The sequence below is a fragment of the Dryobates pubescens genome, chromosome 24 (genome assembly GCF_014839835.1).
Source record: "Dryobates pubescens isolate bDryPub1 chromosome 24, bDryPub1.pri, whole genome shotgun sequence".
Classification (NCBI taxonomy): Eukaryota; Metazoa; Chordata; class Aves; order Piciformes; family Picidae; genus Dryobates; species Dryobates pubescens.
The window spans coordinates 6,356,317-6,379,425 of NC_071635.1; the positions used below are offsets into that span (position 1 = coordinate 6,356,317).

A 23,109-nucleotide genomic window follows, 5' to 3' on the forward strand; every position below is an offset into this window, starting at 1 on the left:
AAGTAGCCACTTGAACAGATGATGACAGCTGTTTAATAGAGCATGGGAACAATACATAACAGCATGATGAAAGTCACTCAGATGTGCAGCAAGGAGAGGTTGAAAGGACACATTAAAATTGCATAAACAAATAAGGACTAGAGCTCTTGAAAATCTAACCTCACTCTTGCAATGTATCTTCCACTACATCTATGACATTACCTGTAAGCTCTTAGCTGATGCCTACTTCAGTAGAAGCCTTGGTCTTCGCTTACGTGTCCACGTCCTCTCAGCTACATATCTAGGACTTCATTACCTGAGAAGTAGTCCTTGATTTCTTTGTATGAGGCTATAGTTGGAGGAGAAAACTTCAATGAACCTGCCAATTTTTCCTTCTTGTAGCAAGTGTTTCAGTGCCTAACTAAAAATAGCATAGCCTTCTTTTTCAATTACTCCACAGATATTCTTCATTTTTTTTTGTTCTCCAACTAGGCCATCAAAATCCCAGTCTGAGTCCCTCATCTCTCCATTTTTGTGTGTTCACTGTTTATTTTCAGACTTTGGGAAGCACAGATTTTTCCTTTGTGGTTCCTGCCTTCACAAAAATGCTTCCTTACTATTTGTGCTCTCCTAATTTTCTCATTTAATTTTTTCCCCTGAAACCTTCACTTTTCCCTGCCCTTGCCTAAGTAACTTCTGCCTCTATGTACTGCTAGTTTTGTTACATTTTTCAACTTAGCATCCATAAAATGAGAGAAACTGATGTGCTCTCAGTAGTCTCAATTTATTTGGGGAAAAGATGAGAAAAGAGACTACATGGAGTGACTGCAAGAATCAGCTATCAGTCCCATAGGTCAGATTTAGACATGGATCAAATTGAAATATTACTGGAGACAAATATTAATAGGAATTGTGTTATTTTGGAAGGCTGAAGTCCCAGGTACAGACTTGAAAACAACCAGTCCTAATCACAGACCTAATCAGAAGCCAGTTATTTCCTTTGGTCAGAGAGGACAGATTAATTCAGTTGTCAGTGAACCAGCAGGATGTAGTTTATTTTAGATTTGTTTTTGGTAACCAAGGAGAACAGTACAGAAGAGCCAATTATAAAAATAATACTGGGATGCATGATTAAATTCAGTGAAAGGACAAGCAAGCACATGTATGGGTAACATTTAGGACTTTTAAATAGGCAAATTCTCCTTAAAAATAGCCAGTCAAAGGAGTGAAATACAAGCATGAAGGTCCAAATGCAGGGAAGGCTTTTAAGTAAAAGATGTGAAAGTGATTAGACATCAGATTCTAAGAGGATAAAAACTTTGCAGAGGAAGACTCCCGAATGGTGGCTAGAATAGGAGCCTTGAAAAAGTCAGAGGAACAGTGTCTCTTGATAGTTTAGTCATGAAAGTGTCTAAGTATAAACTGCTAGAAGTCAGGCCAGTGGAGGATATTAAACAAAGCACAGCTATAAGACAACATAAAAAAGCAGAGATTTTCTTCATTGCAGACAAAATAGAGACTAAAGGCAACTCTAGTAAAGCCAAAAATATCATGCCATCAATTTACTACAGTCCTGTGTTCTTTGCAGGGGAACACCAGAGTAAGAGACCTGCTTATACAGTGGGGTTCCTTGCCTTCCCCCCCCAAATCATAGAGGGGCTCTGCTTCCTTGATCAACAAAGTGCTTCTTCAATTAATTCACAACCTAACTCAAACCATTACACTCAGCTGTTTTTACTGGCTGTATCATCTTAAATGGTTTATGTCCAAAAAATGAATGGTTATAGAGACAAGTTTGTAACATCGAAAGCATCAGCCTGCATTCTGCATTTCACAGATACCACAGATGAGGCTGATACATCATGGACAACTGATGACTGGAATTGCAGGACTGTGTCTCACAAGCAGTTTCGGAGGACACTGGCACACATCAAGGGTTGGACTTTGGCCAGCCCAAATCTGCATATTCTGTTCTCACTCAAAACATTGAAGACTACCTGGTGAGTTCATCCAGAATTTTTACAAAGAACACTATCAATCTGTGTCCAAAGAATAAAGTGTATGAACAAAAGGTTTTTGGCTGGTTTCTCTCACAAGATTTTTAACTACTCCAAAGGAAATGTATACTGAGCAATGACATGCAAATGAAATGTATAGGTCTGTTGTCTCTTGTAGGAGAGCCATGTTGCTGCAAGCTCCACACCGATTATGCATCACTGCATAACCAGTTCACTCCCATTATATGGAACCATAGAGTCACATTGAGTATTACCTATTAAATGGCCATTTTTGTGAGTACATATATAGTCAGTTTACATTTTAACTGCAGGAACTGTATATGCAAATGAAGCACATAATTGCACTAATGATTATGGATCTGGGCCCTGTCCTTTTAAAAGCTGGACCTAAACGTAGATCAAGCTTGAACACTCTTTGTTAGTTCAGCTGAGATAACACTATGTAAATTTACTTGGAACAGTGACAGATTCTGCTTTTAGATGCACGTCCACATCTTCCGTTGGCTTCAGCAGGAGCTTTTACCAAAACTGGGAACGAGGATTTATCCTCTCTAAAGCATGACTACAATCTTTTTGTTCCTTCTATGAAGAACCAAATTTTACCATGGTATCAGCAAACAATTTCCAGCGGGAAAACTGAGCTGGCATGTAGAGGACAGTATTTAGCTGAAAGCTTTTCAGCTACCTTCTCCTGTTTTTTCCTGCAGCAACTCTGAAGGAAAGTTCCACCAGATCTTCTGACTGCTAGAAATTCTCTCATCACTGTGCAGTAACATTTTTGAAGTTCTCCAGGAGGAGGATAAATATCAATTAACTTTAGTAACCTACACGACAGATACACTTTACCAGGATTAGAAAATGCAACAAAAATCCTTAAGGGAAGAAGATTAGAAATTAGGCAAGCACTTAGAAGGGACAGAAAAAACGATGGAGGAGATCAGAAGGAGCAACAAGAGCTTGGAATAAGGATTTCACAAAGGTACAAGGAATAGGGAAGCTTGAGGACAACAGGAGCAGAGTGGAATGGTCCTCAGTGCTCCAGTTTCAACGTCTATTTTTACTCATTTTTAGTACTTTTTTTGGCTACATGTCTTCTATGTGCCATGAAAAATGAGGGGTCACTTTTCTTTAAATCCTTTCTCTTTACTTGTGAAGGGAATATTAAAAAAAATAAAGAATTAAACATCAGTGTAATTAATACATTTAATAGTCACAGGGAACAGACAGTCATGACTAAATGTCCTAAGCCACCTTCCCACATGTCTAACACACCTGTGTAGGCTCTAGTTTGCACACCAACATCAGATTTTGCCAGCATAAATGACAGGTGACAGAGGCAGCCTGGCCTTTGCATAAGAGATGTAAGGTTCAATTTAGCAAGCATTTAGTAGGAAGCTTTGCCCTCAGGCATTTTTAAACAGGTTCACCCTATAGTCTTTCTCTGTGGGAAAACAACCTAGAAAACCATTTTCTGTGCAAGTGCTCCACATCCAGGAAATGCACTGCTGTGAGAGTGCACAGCAAATGCTGCAGACCTTAATGTAGCATGGATAATAGGAATAAATCATAAATATCATCAAAAGTCCTTTCAAACAGACTTGTCCATTCTTTTGTGGGAGATGAACTATTTTGTTCATTTTTCTTTACCCTGAAACAATTCTCCTCAATGTTGTGCTACAGACTGAATATGACTGGAATACTTAAGCATGTCCAGTGATGATACTAAAAGTAGGGTGCCGCAGAAGTCCATCAGTCATTCTGTCTCGGAGGAAGTGCAAACGCTGGACTAGAAGCCTTCTCTGGGACACATTAAAGCACAGAGTTAGTAGCAAAATGTACATATAGAAAAGAAAATAATGAAGAGACAGCTACAAATTCATATCAAATATGGCAAGCTTTGGTTTCTGTAAGGCACAGATGTGCTGTTTGCTTTCTCCTTGATCTACCTCTACAGAGCCCTTGGTGTGGCATCTCATAGTACATCCATCGCACAGGCAGCCCCATCCTACCTGCCCACAGTCCCACTGGGGAATATATACTCTCCTCAGCCACCATGTAATTACAGCCCTTCCTGGACTTGGATTAACAATGATGATAAAAATTTCCTTCCCTCTTTTTCCTCCTCCCTTCCTATTCCACTACCACCTCTCCCCAGGAAGGGCAGCCAACCATCAATGCCAGAAGGAAACAGGCAACTCTCCTACCAAGCTTAGCAGAAACAGAAAGAACATCCTGAGATGCGTAAGAATGAAAAGGAAAAGAGACAGATGTGACGTCAATGAGGAAACTAATTATTTCACTGGAATGTTTTGATGTTGATGAAAAGCTGGAATTTCCATGCTAGCAAGAAGCCAGGAACAATTTCTACTGTAGGTGCCAGGAGTGAATTATCTTACACCTGGCAAGGTTAGCAGCCATTCAACTGCTATCCAAAAAGACTGAAATCTGTGAAAATAGTGGATTTCTTGGGTTCTTAATCATCCCAAAATATCAGTGTATAGAGATGAAACAGCTGAGAAAAAAAAAAAGAAATGGAAGAGAGCAAAAACTGCAAACCATAACATTTCACTCCTTCACAATGTAACATTTTAAAACTGAAGAAATTGTTAAGTTCAGGTTTGAAATGAGAACTCCAACCAAAAAGATAATATCACTTTTTCTTCCCCAAAGTGTCACACTATTCTTCTGACGAAATTTGTGTTCATGGTATTAATACCTCTGATACAGGATGTTTCCATGAATTTGTATCTCTACTGAAATTGTTCTATTCACCCCTAATCATTTACATCCTCCCTTTACAAAACCAGGATACAGCTTGCTGTAATTTAGCCTTTGGTGGCATTGCATTTTGGGTTCTTAGGGAGCTATGTCACTTAAATTGCGTTCCCAAGCCTGAGCACAGGTATAACAACAAATGGATGGTTCACTTTCTAGGGAGCCAACTCAGAAGTGAGGCTCTAAAACTGTAGGAAGGAAAAGGAAAAAAGGGGTTTATCTACAGCCACCAAACCCATACACCTCCATCTTGGGTACACAATGCTGCACACCCTGTGGCTCTCAGGTTGTTGGCCTAGTTGTAAAAGAACTGAAGATAAACAGGACTGAGATAATTCATATCAGATATTTAACCTTCTACAAGAGGTAACTAATTTGTGTACAAAGCACACAAGCCAACAGCCTATGTGCACATGATAAAATTCTTTAATACTTCAATTTTACAATGACCAAGAACTTTCCCAGTTCAGTACTTCATCAGCAGTGCAAAAAAGAAAAATCTGACATTTTTCATATACTGCTGAATAAATACATTGAGGAAGTACTCAATCACTTTGCCACATTATACAACACACAGCCTGGTATGGGGCAAGGGGCGGCGGGGGGCTGGGGTGTTGTCCTCCAGCAAAGGAAGCAGAGGAAAGGTTTAAGCTGGCTTTTACACTTCATTAGCCTGTGGTGTAACATATCGATCCCTCTCAGCACTGAAACCTTGGGTTTAAATTCTATATTAACTCACTCTGCTGTATCTGGAGCTGTTCTTTCTCAGGAGTCTAAAATGGTTTCTTCCTTTTCTGTTTACGTTCACTTTATTAATTTCTGCCTGTGTTCCTCCAGGTTGCTGCATATTTCTTCTCAGTCCTCCACAGCAATAGCAATGCTAGCTGTTGTTTGAAAAGGTTAATGCATTTTTTTGCTTCTCTCAGCTCATTCGCAAAGATATTACACAAACAAACCACTGACCCTGCAGAACATCATCAAACATGTTGCTAAAACTACATACAATGCTGTTAATATCACTACTCACAGAGAACTATCTGTCATTCCCCAAGCAGTACATGTAGCCTACTTGGGTTTGATGGGTTTTTTTTGGTGGAATTTGATCGGGGGGAAGGGGACAGGCAAGGGGGAAGGTGGGTGTTACTGTAGTTTTCAAGGTATTCACAGAACTGCAAAAGCATTTTTAAAAAAAGCACTGGGCAGCAGTTAACTAAGTTGTGAATTCAATGATAGAAAGGTCAGGGCACCAGCATGCTGAACCAGATACAGCTCAAATCCAGCTAACAGGCGCTACACCCGTAATCGGTCTAACAGCTGGTTTTGAACAGGTGACATTTCTAAAAGGTCTGTCAAAAAAATCCACTTTCTGTATTCTTAACAGTTCAGAGACATCATTCAAAACTAGTATGAATGGAAAAGAGGGAATAAGGTCAATGCTGTACTATGCACCAAAAAAGTGTAACATTTTCTGCTTTCTGTGCTTCTATTACTCAGCATCTGTAACTCCAAATGATCTTTGCTGCGGCAAACAAAACCGTGTTCCAGCTGCCGCAAAATTATCAGACTACAAGCTGCCCCTTTCCCCTGTTTTCTCCATAGGTGCAAACACAATTTCATGTCACTAAAAACCCTTTTTCAAAGGCTTATGTATTGAAAACTCAAAACCAAGAACAAAAGAGACAATAAATAGCATGAAAGCATTTCCATTCAAGAAAGTAAAGACACAGGAAATAATTTTAAGCATCTTAAGAACACCATGAAGCAGCAGCAGCAGCTTTAAAACAACGACAAAGACAGAGAGAACACCAAAACACAATTACCTTGAATTCTTTTTCAATGTTGGCCAACTTGGCAAGTTCATTGCTGAGTTCTAGAGCAGTGAGTACTGGATCTTCACTGGAGAGGGACAGATAAGCTGGACTAGCCAGTCCTTTGTATGCATTTATTCTTGACCTAGAGTGACTGAAAGAATCATGCTTTTGCTTCTCAGTACAGTCATTACATTTGCAGAAATAATCATGAGGTCTTTCTATCCTCGCTCCTTTCATCAACAGCATGTGCACGACTTCGTATTTTTGGCAGTGGGCAGCTAAAATGATGGGAGTGATATCTGGAGAGAAGCGGGTACCGTCTTCATCGTAAGAGTAAAAATCATCGTCCTGCAGCTCCTGCTCACAGGGGCTCAGAGTCAGTCGCTTATTTACTGAAAACCCAGGATGATTCAAAATTGCTTCCACTATCCTGATGTAGCCCTTGCTGATTGCGAGCAGCAGGGCATCTCCAATCCGTGCCAAGTTCTCTTTTTTCAACAGAAGTTCTGTCACTTCCAAATGTTCATTCCCTACAGCAAGCTGCAAGGCGTTTTGGCCCATGTAGTCAACACAGTTGACGTTCAGTGTTTTTGACTCCTCCAGCATTTTGCGCACCACAGGTATGTTCCCATACTCGGCTGCATCTAGAAAACGCTCTTCCTCAGCTGTAAGACTGGTGCCCCTGTTGTTGAACATGAATGCTGGGCCTCTGATGGCCTGTCTCCTTCCCTTTTCCCTCATCATCGTCATACGTCTCAGAGATGGGCTTTCTTCAATGTACCTAACAACAAAACCAGCAAGGTAACAGAATTTCACTATGTTGTTTATTTGCAGCTTCCAAGTCTCCTGTGGCTACAAAAATAACTACTTTTGTCCTTTTTGTCCCCATCTACTGACAAGAAGCATTCTTACTGAGATCCTTCTGCCTTCATGCTTTCTTGTCTGCAATCTAAAGGCACTACAGGCTCAATGTCACAGGCCATTTCTGTTTTGTTAGCATGGCTAAGATTTGTTTTTCACTTTCTGCAAGACACCTCTTCAGAAATTCCTCCTGACTCACTTCAGTACATAAGTGAAAGCAAACCCACATCTACTACATTACTTCCAGCAGTAATTAATACAGTCCTCCTAGGCATCCAAGCTGATGGCTCAAGACAGGCAATATTTATGCTTACCATATCCTAGTTCAAGTGAACAAGAGGTGAAAACAAGCTTTCTTCTGATGTCTTGCCAAGCAATATACAATGAAGCCTGATCTCATGCTTTCTGGTGTTAACAAAACCCAGAAAATTCTACTCACCAGTCAACCTGGTCAATTACAAGTCTTTGATAAACAACAGTTCATACACATCCAACAGACTTTCTGGATGCTGGTAACTAAACTTCTCTCAGATCCTAGACACCACCCAATGTAGACTGGCATCAGCTCTCACTCCAGCTGGACTTCTACAATGCTATGGTTTATGTTGGGACTATTTCTACTACACATCTACCATTTCAGGAGCTGAAAGGAAGAAGCTGTCCAATGTCATGACACGATCAAGAAAAATGGGAAAGTCAAACAGCTACTGAATGAAAACTGAGAAGGCAAGCTGCACTGGGAAGTTTAAACCTGGGTGTAGAAAAGTGAGACTGTTTAGGAAAGTGAACTGAGAACCAGGGAAGCTGCGAATTCACATCAAAAACTGGTTGCAAAAGCAGAAAGATGGAGAAAAGGGGAACAGAAGAAAAGGGGGAACAAGCTAACTGAGAAAGCACTGGAATTAGGAGGCAGTGAAGATACTGGCTGAGAGCAGCAGGGAGCAAATAGTAACAGGCTGAGAGAACAGACAGATCAGATGCTAAGCTGGATCTAGCTAAGTAAGAAAAGAGAAGGAAGACTAGGTTCAGAGAAGCAAAACTAGGAGTTGCAAAGAAAACAGACCTCGGATGAGAGGCTGAGCAGATGCTACCTATTTGGAGAAAATAACAACAGGAAACTGCTGCCTGGTGAGGTCTGAAACAATAGAAGAGATGGGATCAGACTGAAGTGGTCACAGCTGAGGGAAGAACAGAAGCATTTATGCCTGCCAGAGCAGAGGCCAAAGGCCTGAAAAGATACTTGGGATATCATAACCTTCCTCCACTACCATCTGCAAATAAATGTGAAACTCATCAGCAATCTCTCTTCCCTTCCTAGCCCTGTTCAATATTGAGAAAGACAGCTTCCAGCTGCTATCAGTTAATCCATTAGCTCCAGGGGTAGAGATCACTTGAACTGATTTGATGGGCACAAAGACACCAGTGCAGCTGATAAACAATGTATGAGTTAATGGAGGGTGTGCTTTGAATACATATAGCACTATACATATGCTACATACAGACAAACAGGCCTTATACATTTCAAATTTGGTTCTAAAGTCCTATGTGCCTCTGTTCCTCTTCTATAGAAAAAGAACAGTTGGCTCCCATTCTACAGGAGCATTGTGAAAATACATTTATTCACTTCAGCAAAAAACCCAGATACAAAAGGGAAGACAGAAGAATTGAAGAGGAAATTAAGCCTTCTACCCTCAGAGCAAAGGCCAGGTAATGTGCATTAGAAGAGATGTGGGTCCACATAATGAATGCTGAGGGCAACCCAAAATATTAAGCAGCTCTTTTTAAGCAAGCCCATCAGGCTGCAAAAGGACAGCACCAAGGGAAAAATGCCACGTGCACCTTTGGCACACACAAGGTGCACCTTTAAGTGAACATAGTGGAACCTGCTTGGGTAGCTTCAAAAGCTGCATATCCTAATTGCTGCAGCTTCAAATCCACAACTGGAGTGACAGCCTCTTAAATGCAGGTGTGGTTTCTCTTTGTGTGCGTGTGTGATCTTTCAGAAATGAGCTTCACAATGTTATCACTGCACAAAAGGTGCTCACTGTCATCACTGAGTCTCCTCAGCTTAATGGTTTTCACTGGGTATAACTAATTCCATTCAGATTGTAAGGATATGTCTGGCTTTCCAGCTGTCTGCACCTATTGTAATAAATTCAGCAAAACGTAAAATCTTAATCACTTCATCACAGACAAATATCCTTAAAGCTAGTCCATGCTCTGAACATTTCAGTTAATACAAATGGGTGGCTCCACTGTGGATCAAGTGAAGACTGCGATCCTCATTACCAAGGTCTATCCTGGGATGAAGCATTTGATCTTTTTACATTTTCATCTGTGTTTGCCATTTCTGGTCTACCAGAAATTACCTGGGTGGCACTGCAGTATGAGCAATGTTAAGTGCTAATCCCTTTTAGAAATATGTGCCCAAACTGCTTTGGTCAAATATGACAGGATTCTCTTTTTTTTCCAACTTGCCTACCGCTTTTGAGTCTCTGGGAAAGGCTGCATAACAGAGAGGATTTGTGACTCTGTTAAACACAGAATTGATTTAATGTCCCAAAGCTCAGGCATATTTCACATTTGGGATTACTCTGATACAAAGATTTGAGGCCAGAGTATATGTGGTGAGCAGCCACTGTATGGTACTACCTTATTGCCCAACAAATCAGAAGCAAACCCAGAAATACTGTCTTTTTGTAGTCACCTCTTAAACAAGATCTGCTACACTGTCACCTTTCTATTCTTCCTCCACATCTGAAAACATAGCTAGAGAAATGCAGTTGTCTATTGTAATGTTATAAAGAAAAAACTGTATGGACAATAAAAAAAGATAAGAGACCAAACTGACTCATGTCAATTTCTTGATTTAAGAAGACTCTAAACTGCTACCCTGAACCTCATTTGTTTTATGTATTACACAACAATACGTTTCCCCCTAAATATTCAGTTTAATTTTTCAGAGTATTTTGAAATATGACACTTATTTTCTGTTTCATCTATCTTTCTTTCCAAACTCACTGACTAAGGTGACTCATCTGACTTCCATAACAAGAGACCTATCCTTCCAAAGGTGTTGCATTAGACTACCTTCCCCACAAGGAAGGTACCTTCAGCTATAAATCTTGCGACAGAAATTATACACTTGAAGCAAGTGCAGTGTCTTCTCAAAATAAAGATGAAAGTTGCTTGGTATTTTAATGACTACAATACTGTCAAGACCTCTCAAAAACAACCCAAAACAAACAAACAAACCCCAAACAAACAAAAGCTGCCCTACAGCACCACACTGGCAGGAGACTGTTAGCTTTGTCCATATATGTCTCCTCTCTTCTTCCTCCCTTCCCTCAGTAATTTCAAAGACTTCAACGCAGCACAGCTCTGCTCAGAGTACTGCACACAAGAAGCATCAGGTATGAAGTCTCCTACTCTGTCTTCCTCTCTTCTGTTCTTTCATGTAATATTTCTAAGCTAATATAAAGGATGAAGAAAATTTAAAAAATTTCAGTTTATTTAGCTATTTTCAGCAAATTTTATATCTAATATTTGCCAACTGAGATAACAAAACCAACAAAATCTAAAGTTGCAGCTCTAAATATCACTAGCCTGGCTTCAAAATATGATTAAAAGAGAATTAAGTGTACATTAATTATTTGTGTTCTATTTCCTACAGCAAAGTTCATATTCTCAACCTTGAGGAGTTGACAACTGACATTAAAAGAGGGAAGGAGAGATGGAAATCCTGATGTTTCTCTTCCCAACTGTTCCCAGTAGTTGAAAGAACACCAAAAAACCCACCAAAAATGTGTAGAATACATCGAAAAATAATCCACAAGAAAACCAAGCAATCAAAATTCCCAATTATTTTATGTTAATTCTTCAGCAGAAATACACCACGACATTAAGTAAGTTCTAGTCCTAGTACACAGGTTGCATAATTACACTATGCGGCTGCAGCAGGAAGGACAAAGAGAAGCATACTGCAAAAAGGACAGAATTCAGTCCTCTTTGGCTGACGTGAAGCAGCAGATGAGCCCCTCCATTTTTAACATAATTAGTTTACACATTTCACAGCAGAAAAATGCCCAAAGAGGTCTATAAAGCCTCAAGCCTCTGTTGGCTGCACAGCACAAGGAAGAGAGATGGAACAGCAGTTGCATTAACTGAAGTACACCAGTGCCACCATATCTGGACATTGCACTTGGCCTTAAGGATGCCTCTTAGGCAGCTGTTTTGATGAACCACAAAACCTCACTGGCAAGAAGGAAGAACTTCACAAACTGTACACCAACCTTCAGAATCCTTCATTTATCACTATAAAACAAGGATGACATCAAATGACAAGTTTTATTTCCTAACTATACCACTACTACTAGTTCAGTGCCTCTCCCTTAGGCAAACCTAACTCTAACAATGGCAGCAAACAGAACCTCACTCACTACAAGACAATTAACAGGACAATTCTATTGCAGTTTTGCAGTACTTGCACCTTAGTGAAGTCACAGCTCCTAAAGGAGAATGCCACCCTTTAAGACCTTTACCTAATCTAAGTATCACAAGCTTTCAAAGCAATGTTAGGTACACTCCGAACATACCAGATAATGTCCTATGACACAAAAAACTATCCTACATTATAATGTTAACCTTAAATGTGCATCTAAAATGCATGAGCTTCATGTACAATAACAACAACAGCAAAAAGGAACATCTTCCTATTAAACTAGCCATAGCCATTTGTTGCTCGTTTTGCCTCCATCATCTTCTTGCTGGATGGCTGCTCCTACAGAACCACCCAGAGTGGCAAGCAGCATAGCAACTGCAAAGGAGTGGAGTAAGCAGGAGGATTCCTCTGCTTCTGCCATGAATTGTTTCAAGCACAGATTTCTAGTCTGTTAGCCTGCCTATTCCTTTTGATCTTCAAAGTTTGAGAACTCTATCAGAAGGACCGAAACGTGGGAGAAGGAGTTGACAGGTGAACATCTTGTGTTCTGCTGTTCACCATCTCCTCTACAGAATTCAAAAGATTATTATCTTGTTTCTACACACAGTTTTTAACACTGCAAACTGCATAAGCAATTTTAAAACAGAGAAGCTGGAGAAATAAAGATTTCATTCTAGGCTCTCCCAGATCTGAAGAGCAATCTTCTAACATTTGTACGAAAGAACAGGGAGTTATTTTCCCTGAACTACTAAATACAATAAAAGATGGCATCAATAATTTACAAGCAGTTTAGCCCACTGCTAAACTGCAGTATATGAGTGATCTTGATTCTATTCTAGCCCTGAAAAGGAAATGCAGTTCAGTGATTATAGACAGATCAGATAAGTACATCATGGGAAGAGCGATGAGCACAACTCACATGCACATTTAAAAGCAACTACAGCGGAGTCAGCCACACAGGAGATGCAGATGGTGCCTCTTGTTCTGTCAAAAGCAGCCTCTGAGGTCCCAGTGTTAAAAGTAAGGAATGCTAATTGCCTTACTCACAAAGTAAGTGCTCAGACATGCACATACATATGTGAAGCATTTTAGCTCCTGACTCCTGAGATTCCTTAAACTAAGCCATCTCGAATGTTTGCTTTGTTATCATCACAAGAGAAGACAGTGGTGTTCCATGTGAGGTAGCAGCTCCTGGCCTGTGCAGGGCCACAGGCAGAGGGGTAATGCCCCAGCCTCACAGCCGCTCCCACAAGATGGTTTTGCCAACCTTCCAAGTTCTGCTACAGCCATGCGCCACAAGAGGATGCTGGTAAATGTTTTTTCACCAGTAAAAATAATGTCACATTCACATATGTTTGCATGGAACCTTGTGCATATTCCACACAAACTGGGAATCCCTGCACCAAATCTAAAATTTATTAAATGAGGACTTCCTTCTCTCTTCTGTGAGCTACTGCCTGGGCTTTCCAGAAGAGGGAGGTGAATTCAGCTGAACAGTAGAACATCAATCAGGCCAGCTGCAAGATCTGACTCAGGTCTGTGCTCTCCCACTGGTCTGAAATGACACAATCCATCATCCAAAATGCCCTCATGTCAGCTCATGGAAGTTCTGTCTCTGAACTGGAAGGAATTAGTCAAAAAATGGAAGAAAACATGAGATATCAGGAGATGTACACATACTTAGCTTGTTCCTTCTACTCCCACTTCATAAACTATGCAGAGCTTTTCCCTACCATTACTCCTCAAAAGAAAACACGAACCATCCCAATTCCTGTGGGGGGAAAAAAAGACTGTATGTTGATAACAGGAGTGCATCAATGTATACACAGAAAAAGGAAAACATCTCACAAGGAAAGAACCAACTTCACAGGACTACAGGAACAAAGAATTTTAAAGCTCCTTTTACACTTAGACCTTTACTTGTGTTCTGTTGCTCCACTCAGGAAACAAAGGTCTGACTTTCGTAAGGATTCAGGAAATCAGGCATCTGATGCCTACTACATTTAATTTACAGATTTTGTCCACATTTTTCCCACTGGGACAAAGAGTACCTTGTGAAACAAGTATTACATCCAGCCAGCAGTCTTAGTGGGAATCTGAGGTTAATTACTTTCTCCAGCAATATTTGGCACAGGAGGGAGCCAGCTGTACATTGACAGGCACCTTGTATGGGTTACAGCTTTCAGACATTTCTAATACCAACTAAGTGTATCTTCTTGCGCCAACTACTTCACATCATCCTGCCTTTTTGCCTTGCACTGTCAGTACTGAGTATTCAGACCACAAACACTTCCAGTCAAGGATCCTCATGCTCACTCTGTGCACACTGAAGCCTTACATGTGTCAATCTAGCAGGTTATGAGCAGATGCTCATATTTATTATCTTAACATATGCTATGATTTTTAGGCATTAGCACCAAACACATATATTGTTACTCCAGAAGAAAAACCCCACTGCTATGCCAGGGATGACCATGAGAATGTAGTGCAGGAAATGGTAGCTGTGTTTCTTTCACCTCTATCCCCTGCCAGTTCAACACATTCCTATTACATTGATGAATGTCAGCCCTTTTGTCAGCCCACTGACCAGATGCTTGCAATCACTGCTGTCACAGACTCCCAGGACAGGATCACAGGAATTATATACCAGGAAGCAATTCCAACAGATGGAGTTAAATGCCTCACTCCAGCCTTAAATGCCTAGAACTGCACTTGAACTCATTTTATTCCCTGGTGGCATAATACCCATTTCTTTAAAAAAGCAACAGTTCTAGAAGGATAGTAACCTCAAACAGACCCAGAAGTTTAGATCTTACAGCTTACAATACATCTAAGATAGCTTCAACTGTATAAAGTGTCTGACTCTAATCCTCTGGACTCTTTTTAGGGTGAACGGAGGAAGATAGGCACCTCAAGAAGAAGATAAATGACTACTCTACCTTGCTCCATGCTATTTCTTCTCTCATCCCACCAAGTACAGAGGGAGCCTAGACAATCAACTTCAGCACAGATAACTTACAGACAGCTACAGATATGCAAAAGATTCCTTCACTTGAAGTCTGGATTGCTAGATACAAGGTATTTGAGAAGAAATTCTGTACTGGGATGATAAAAACCACTTTTATTTGTGGTTATCCCATTTTAAGCACTCTAATTATTTCTGTGCTTCACAATTATCTCTAGAGTGATATTAATCAACGCTTCTTCTATAAATGTTGAATATATTACTTTAAAGCTCAAAATAAACTGTTTGTAATGTGGTAATTAAAATATTTAATTAAGATCTAAATATTGTCCTGAAAGAATAAAATGCTAAAGTAATCTTCAGAGATAAGTCTGTCTAAACTGCTGTGCATTATAAAAGTAAGTGAATAATTCATGGACAACCTACATTTCCTAAGTGAGAAAAGAGATAAAGTGAACATCCTCATCAGTAAAATCAAATTTATTTCTCCTGTAGCATGTCTAGTCACGATCAGCACTTTTATATGTGTGATCACCTCTTAAAAAACACCAGGCTGAAATTTCCGAAGACAACATCAAAGAGGGTAAGGTGCATCTCAAGAACCGAGACTTTCCTGCCCAAGTGTCCTAGATTTCTGTGGGGCGTCTGGTTTTACCACAGCCCAGATTTGGAAAAATATAGAAGGGATGCATTACCACTGCTAGTACAAAACGACGCATTAGGTTCTCTGCACCTTAACTGAGGAAATAGGTTTTTCTCGGCAGCTATGCTAGTAGCCAGGAAAAAAAAAATTTAAAAAAGAGATGAAATCTCTCATGCCCCAGCACACCTTGCCTGCCTTTTGCTACATGCTGCCCCCGCCTCACTCCGAAGCAGCAAAGCCGAGGGGTTGGGGAGAGGCGGCCAAGGGCAGGTAACGATTGTCCTCACAAGATACTTTCTCCTAAGTCTCGGCACCTCAGCCACTGCAAGGCGGCCCCGTCTCCGCTCGTTGCACCGGTCACGCCCGTTTGCTGACAGGCCGGGCGGCTGCACTCCCGCCGCGGGGCCCGGCTCAGCAGGACGGAACGAGGCGCCCCGGGGTCGAACCCCACAACTTGCCGGGGATACGGCGGGGACTTATCGTGGCTGCTCCAGGGAAGTTGATGGCTAGCACCTTCTCAACCTCCCCCCGGGCCCGACTTACATGGTGCTGGCAAAAGGAGGGGGCGGGTAGTAGCCGTAGGGCTCCCGAAGGGTTTTAACGGGTCTTTGAGGTGGCGGAGGGGGCTCCGGCCCCCCATTGACGCCCCTCCAGCCGCGGCGCCGCCGTTGCTGCTCCTCTTCCTCTGCCCCCTCCTCATCCTCCTCCTGCTGCGGGGGGAAGGTCACTCTCCCCTGCTCCTTACTCTTCCTGCTCTTGCTCGACATGGTCAGGGTCCCCTCAGGCGCCGACAGTGGTGGCGGCAGCGGCTGCTCCCGGCCGGCCTCGTCCGGCAGCGTGTGTGGCGGGGAAGCAAGCAGGAGGAAAAAAGCCCTGCCCGGCAGGGGACAGAGCACCTGGAGAGGACAAAACCCTCACCATAAAACCACCACCACCGCCCCTCCGCCCTCTTCTCCTGCCGCTCGTCAGAAAGCCAACGCGATGCGCAGCCCGGGAGCCGGGAAGTGCTGGGGAGGTGAGCAAGAGACAAGGCTCCCGGCAGCGGCTTCTCTGCCCCTCTCCTCTCCCTGTCATCCTCCCTTGCTAGGACGGCATCCTTACTGAGGCGGAGAAGCGAGCAGCAGCCGCCTACCGCGGCCGGAGCTCGGGAGAGGAGAGGACGCCTCTCCACTCAGCCTCCGCCCGCCCAACGGCCGGCTCGGCCCAGGGGGGCGGCGCGGGGGAGGCGCCGCTGCCACAGGGCCGTTACAAGTGTCCCTCAGCCGCCCCCGCGCCGCCTCCGAGGTAAAAGCTTAACCCGGCACGCCTGATCTCCAGGTACCGCTATCACCGCTGCTCTATGGAGTCCTCAGGAGGTCCCCGCCCGATGTACGGTCCCTGCAAAGACGGTGCCGAGCCTTTCCGTTCGTACCCGCTGTGCTACGAGCGTCCAGGGCAGATCCAGGAGTAACGGCGTGATCCGGTGGACTGCCAACCATGAGGCAGTTTTCTCCAAAACGGCCCAAACTGAATAGTGATGCCCATCCCGTGTAAAGCCTGGTCAGTCTTTTGAGAAATACTTAGCCCTGCACTGGAAACAATTTCAGTTATTTTTTTCTGTGTTAAAAAGCGACTGTTGACTGGCTTACCGATGATAAAAGCGAGTCAAGATTGACAAAGTGTTCCAGACGTCTCTGTCTCAGACTTAACTGGTTTAATTCTGCCTGGTGTCACACTAAAAATCAGTGGGAGGATGTTAAGACTCCCCTTGCATGTAATCAGAGCTAATTATACTCCGTGAATACCAGTCACAAAGATTCTTGCTGTACGGAGATGTATTGCCTCTTTCCATGATGAGATTTTTGGTGCATTATGCCATAGGGAAGATTATTCATTGACAAAACTGCAATGCCATTAAATTCAAGGCAAAGCATGCTTGGTTTTGTACGCAGGGTATGCAGAAGAGTAGATACACTGAGACTATGCAGTGATTTATGCAGTAAAGCTGTTCCTTTGGCTACATGCTGCTGAGGTGCCATTTTTCTCTGTGTTATACTTACTTGAAGCATTATATGGCTATCAGTATAAATTCACATGAATCAGTATTCAGAAACATAAGTCCTACTGAAACTGAAATTCATGTAAGTTTTAGCAATTACTTCATAGAAAGTGGAGTTTGATTCCACATATGACTGCTCAGATAGAATTCTCACTGCCAAGTATCATTCAATAGTCTCATTACCTCACAGTGTACACTGTTTTCAGTGTCAGTCGTTGGTTTGCCTTTGTTTTTTATCCATGTGAAAAAAATGTTGTACTCATGGAGCACAGGAAAAACTAACCAAGAGTTTCACTGAGATAAATTAGTCAGCTAGAGCTTTGAAGAAAGAACTGGGGTTTGTTTTCATCCATTTAATTAGTTTGCATTTTGAACTATTTAGGGAAGTGGTTTTTCACGTCATTGGTCAGCTTCAGTGGAATTACATACATGATAGAGCAAATTTTCCTCTCTAAGAAACTGAAGTATTGTGTTGCTACTCTGACTTTAACATACCTGGGTTTTTTTCATGTAGGACAGTCTAGGTGTCTAACCTAATTATACATACCGTGTTCTTGTGGAGAAACTTTGACTTAAACAATGCTGCCCACATTGTATTTTTTTTCACACACATACACAAAAAATCCTCTATTGTTACAGGAATGGACTTTCAATTGCCTCTAAAATTTCCCTTGAGAACAAAACATAAAAGTAGAGCTGAAAACAGATGAGAAATGCTCTTTCTTCTCAAATGTATGCTCAGAGCAAGGCTTCCAGATATAAAGGTTTATTTTCTTTTCAGAAACAGGTAAAGGAGGGTTTTAATATTAGTTCTTAGTTTTAAGAAAGATGCTTTCTTGCTTTTTGTGTTGTGTTTTCCATCACTAATTTGAATTACATGTTCTGTGAGCTGAGTTTTTGCTGATTTGAGCATAACCTAAATAGAGATTGGTTTGCTGTTTCTACAGCTAATGAAAGGTAATGATTACTGTCTATTCAGTTATCCAGGCCTTCATGGTACATCCCTCCCTTTTGAGGGGTAAAATGATAACTCTCCAAGTAATTACAATACTATATATTACAGTATATATCTTATGCCATAGAACTGTCACCTAAACTGTTTCTGTCACTATAAGGACAGAGACTGAATAGAAAAGCCTGAAAGATTTACAGCAGTGACACACAGCAGATACTGTATTATACTATTGAAGGTGTTAGATTATTCTTGATCCTCTTTTTTTCAAGGACACTGATTTAATGCCATAACTATTTCATGTTCAAGTTGGATTTGCAGCCCAAATACAACCCCTCATTCTTTTCACCAGACTGGTTTGCTCAAGACAGGGTGGAATTAGATTGGAGCAGGATTTTATTTATATGGATCACAGGATGTTAGCAGTTGGAAGCAACCTCTGGAGATCTTCGAGTCCAACCCCCCTGCCAGAACAGGACCATGTAATCTAGCACAGGTTGCACAGGAACACATCCAGATGGGTCTTAAAAGTCTCCATAGAAGAAAACTTCACAACCTCCCTGGAGAGCCTGTTCCAATGTTCTGTGACCCTTACAGTAAATAAGTTCTTCCTCATGTTGAAGATCAGCTCCTCGCTGGTGGAATTCTTCTCTCCTCCTCAAAATTTTGAGAAATGCATGATTCAGATTTAAACATTTCTGTCATCAGTATACTTCAGCTGGAAGGGACTGATGAAGAAATATATTTTCTAAATTGAAAGAAAGAGTCTAAAGAACTCACACTAATACATTTCCTTGCAATACTGTCAAAATTATGAGTTCTCTTTCCCCCTTTTTTCAGCTTATGTTAGGATAATTCATGAAGTAAAGATGTGAAATATGAAAATGGACAGCACAGCTGGCATCCTGTCTACAAAAAAATCAGGAAATAGAATGAGGTTCTTAGACCAAACTAGCAGAGCAGTAACAACACCCAGATCTATGAGGCACCAGAGTGGGTATGCAAATCAGTGAGACTGTGACAAGTGATGGGGAAAAAGGTCATTTAATTAGTATGTTCTGGGGTTTTCTCTTAACAGAATTTCTCTGAGAGGTATGTCTCAACAGTGTTAATTTGAAAATCAATCAAACCAGTTGAAAATTGGATTGTTGACTCGAAGACCTTCTTGTTGAAACTAAGCTATTCAGATCGGCAAGAGCCAGGAAATTTCTAGTAACATTTTCCCTTGCAGAACAACCTTCCATGTCATATGATCATGCCAAATGGTTATTTTCCTGCTTTATAAAAGCATAAGAATATCATCTTTCAAGAGACAAAACTGGGTTTTATTTGCTTGAAGTGATGGGTGAAGAGAGGCAAAAAGACACTCATGGCAATGCCAAAAATAGAATCCAGGTCGTGCAGTACACTGAACCCTTCTCTCGTGTGTGTGTACTACTTTAATGAAAATTGGGAAGTTGGTGGGAGTAGCAACAGTGTAATGAAAGCAAAATTGGCCTTCTCTGCCTCATACTGGGAATCTGCCTATTTGCCAGGAACCCAGTGTTTTCAAGGACATTTCACTCCTACATCAAGGACTTCTATGAAAGTCCAAACAGGTTAATCAGCATGAAGAAAAAAGGAAGAGTGATGTGATGTCACTGATCTGTAAGCAGATCTTGGCCTCAGAACTAATATTATGTTTTAAATGAGAGGAAAAGACAAATTCCTGAGACCTGAGCCTGTAATTCCATGCACACGGTGTAGCCATTCAAGCCTATACAAAGCAAGTGGGTATGAACTGTTGTCAATTCACCTGCTGGAAAGCAGGCCCACAGAGCTGGGTGTCACAGTTGTACTATGTGGTCTGCTTGATGATATTAAAAAGGCCACCAAAGCCTCCTGCCAATAAAACCATTAGATAGAAACTGGCTACATTTTCAAAGGTCTGCAAAATGTCTGTCTAGACAAAATGGACAAAAACTCTGTGTTGGGTGTTTTTGGCATGAAGTGGCAATTGTGTGTTTATTTGGGTATTTCCACCTCTTATTTCCTTTTTCCTAAGGCAAGCCAGATGCGTCTCTAAACACATCCAACATCTTTGCACACTATAGAACAAATCCACAGGATCCTAAGCCTCTATCAATCCAGTTTTATTCCTCTCTTTTCATGCATTCTAGTAGAAATTAGAAGTTAAGAGAAGTACTTCCAGGAAAAGGACTACAGTGTCAATTGCCTTATCTGCACATTGCTCTGGGGACTGAACGTAGCATTTAACTTTCATATGATTGCTGCACTTACCATTTATAGAAGGCTAGATTTCTTCCTTAAATTAGTCTTCCTGTCCCAGTGTCAGTCAATACTCCTTGAAAACTTAACCACAAATCTTAGCCTGTTCCTGAATGCTAGTAACCATGTGGTAAGTAAATTTGTCACAAAGCAACATATTTAACAACAAAGATTTCTTTTTGACAGAGCTTCACTTATGGGTGGGTGAATGCAATGCACTCAACTATCCCCTTGCTGGCTGAAAGCAAAAATTATCCCCTGGTTGTATTCAGGCTTTCAGCTGATGAGACTAAGAGTTGCAATGGATGTATGGAGTGCAGAGGAGCTCTTATTTTAGCAAATTAGCAATGATTTTGGTCCTGTGCAAGTAATTAAGTCTGGATATATTTGGACACAGTTTGATCTTTCTCTAATTGGGGGAGCAGGATTTGAGTCACTGAGGGGATCAGAATAGGAGAAGCAAGACATAATAAAAATGAACAGCAAGAGACAAACATGTCATGTGATGAATTAAAACAGTTCACAATGATTTTTAAACCCAGAAACAAACATATTTGTCTCACTGTTTTGTGAATTGATATTGTAATAGATTTTAATTTGTGAACACATTCTTTCTTGTGACACTTTAGCAGAAATAAATGTAAGCAGCATCTTACCCATACGAAAGACAAATCTGAGTGACAAGCATGGCTCCCTGAGGAGGAGAAAATCCATCATCCTGGTTTACACCGTTCAAAGCTCCCTTGTCCAGGACGTCTGGTGATTTTGACTGAAAGATTACCTGATTCTGTCATAGTTCAGAGCCTCATTTTCTTAAATCACATCAGAGCCCTTGGATGAATACCATCTGGTACCAACTACTTGCCTAACCTCAAAGCATTAAATTCCTCTTGTTGGATGAAGAGCAAATATCAGAGCACATGGTGCTGACTGAAATTGTAATCTTCCCTTCCACGGGCTGCACGTGGGATAGGTGATAACACTCAGCCACAGGTGCTAACTACTTCAGTGACAGAAACTCAGTGGGTCATCCAAAACCACTTCTTTGCTGTACTGTAGGAAATAAACTTCTTAGGATACGCTCAGAGACATTCATTAGGAATTAATCAGAATTGATGTAAGGACACAGTGAAGCTATATACTTCTCTGATTAAAGCAGCCATGAGATCCTAACAGCCTGCTTTTGCACAGCACACAACTCATTTAACTCATGCCAAGTTCAAGTGTCCTACAAAGCTGGGGTTCCCATATACATATTCTGTCTTATTAAATTAAAAATATACTTTTGTTACAGCCTTACTGCCTTGTGTGTGAGAAATATTTGTGAATACTGTCAATCTGCCTAGCTGCAGAAGTAGAGCAGAAATAGGAGATGTAATGAGAATTAATGTGAGGAGCATTGTACACAAAACCAATTGACAATTTGAGAGAAACAGACACAATCAAGCGCATAAACATATCCTGAAATATTATTAAAGTGGCACATTAGGTCATTCATGCCACTTGATTACATTTGTAACCATATGGGACAAGGACTTGACATGAAGAATGGAATGGCTTGTGCACAATGGACTATTCAAATTGAAAAATTGGCCAAGTGCATGACGGGCAATGTGCCTTTCTTTGAAGCATCTTGCATTTGCCAAGCAGAGTGGAGAATATTGGCCTTGATGGATCATTGACTTAATGGAGCATGGCAGATCCTATTAAAACTGACTGGCAGAGGGCATTGTTCCAAACACAAATTCAGTAAAAGTAAATGTATATATTCTTCTGAGCTTCCCTATGTTAAAAAATTACAACTTGCCCGACTTCTGTTCGAACTTATTAATTTTCTGTAGCCTGATTTTTTTTAATGCTGCACTCTGATTTACAGATGACCTCAGAATAACAATTAATTAGGAGACTGAGTGAGAAGATAAAAGAGCTCTTCTGAAATCTAAAAGTACTGTTGGTGAATTATTCTTTATGTCACATTTCCAGTTTACTTCACTAGAACGTGATCATGTGAGAGGAGGCTGTTTTTCTAAATTACAAAGTAAACAAGCAAGTAAGGTGTTAAGATCTGTGTGGCTGAGAAATGTGGTGGTCTTGTGACACAAGAAGCACTTTGAGCTAAAGAGAACAGTCTCCGGAAGGCAGAAATACAGTTCAGTGATCCTTGTCTTTGTTATCTTACAGCAAGTACAATGCCTCAAACCTACTCAGCTCATAGCCATAAAACCACTTATCAGAATTAACCCAAAATTAAGAAATAAAAACAATTTAAACCTTTTTACAGGTAAAAGCAAGGCTGGAATGGATAAATATCTCAGAATGATGTCATTCACCACTGTCCTCTTTGTGGCAGGTCCACAC

General features: G+C 41.2%; 1 protein-coding gene across 3 annotated transcripts in view; it reads right to left on the reverse strand.

Moving 5' to 3' along the window:
* The window catches only part of TRPC3 (transient receptor potential cation channel subfamily C member 3), a 61,302-nt gene that overhangs the window by 18,559 nt on the left and 19,634 nt on the right, over positions 1-23,109 (reverse strand). Inside the window, exons 1-2 of one of the 3 annotated variants that reach the window (XM_054172670.1) lie at positions 17,122-17,144; positions 6,593-7,364 (exon numbers count right to left, since the gene is read on the reverse strand). In XM_054172670.1, the coding sequence (XP_054028645.1) occupies positions 6,593-7,333 (741 nt within the window). In that variant the 5' untranslated portion in view covers positions 7,334-7,364; positions 17,122-17,144. Of the gene's footprint in view, positions 1-6,592; positions 7,365-16,036; positions 16,691-17,121; positions 17,145-23,109 lie in introns of those variants that run through there. The other 2 variants (XM_054172668.1, XM_054172669.1) reach the window with 2 other exon arrangements.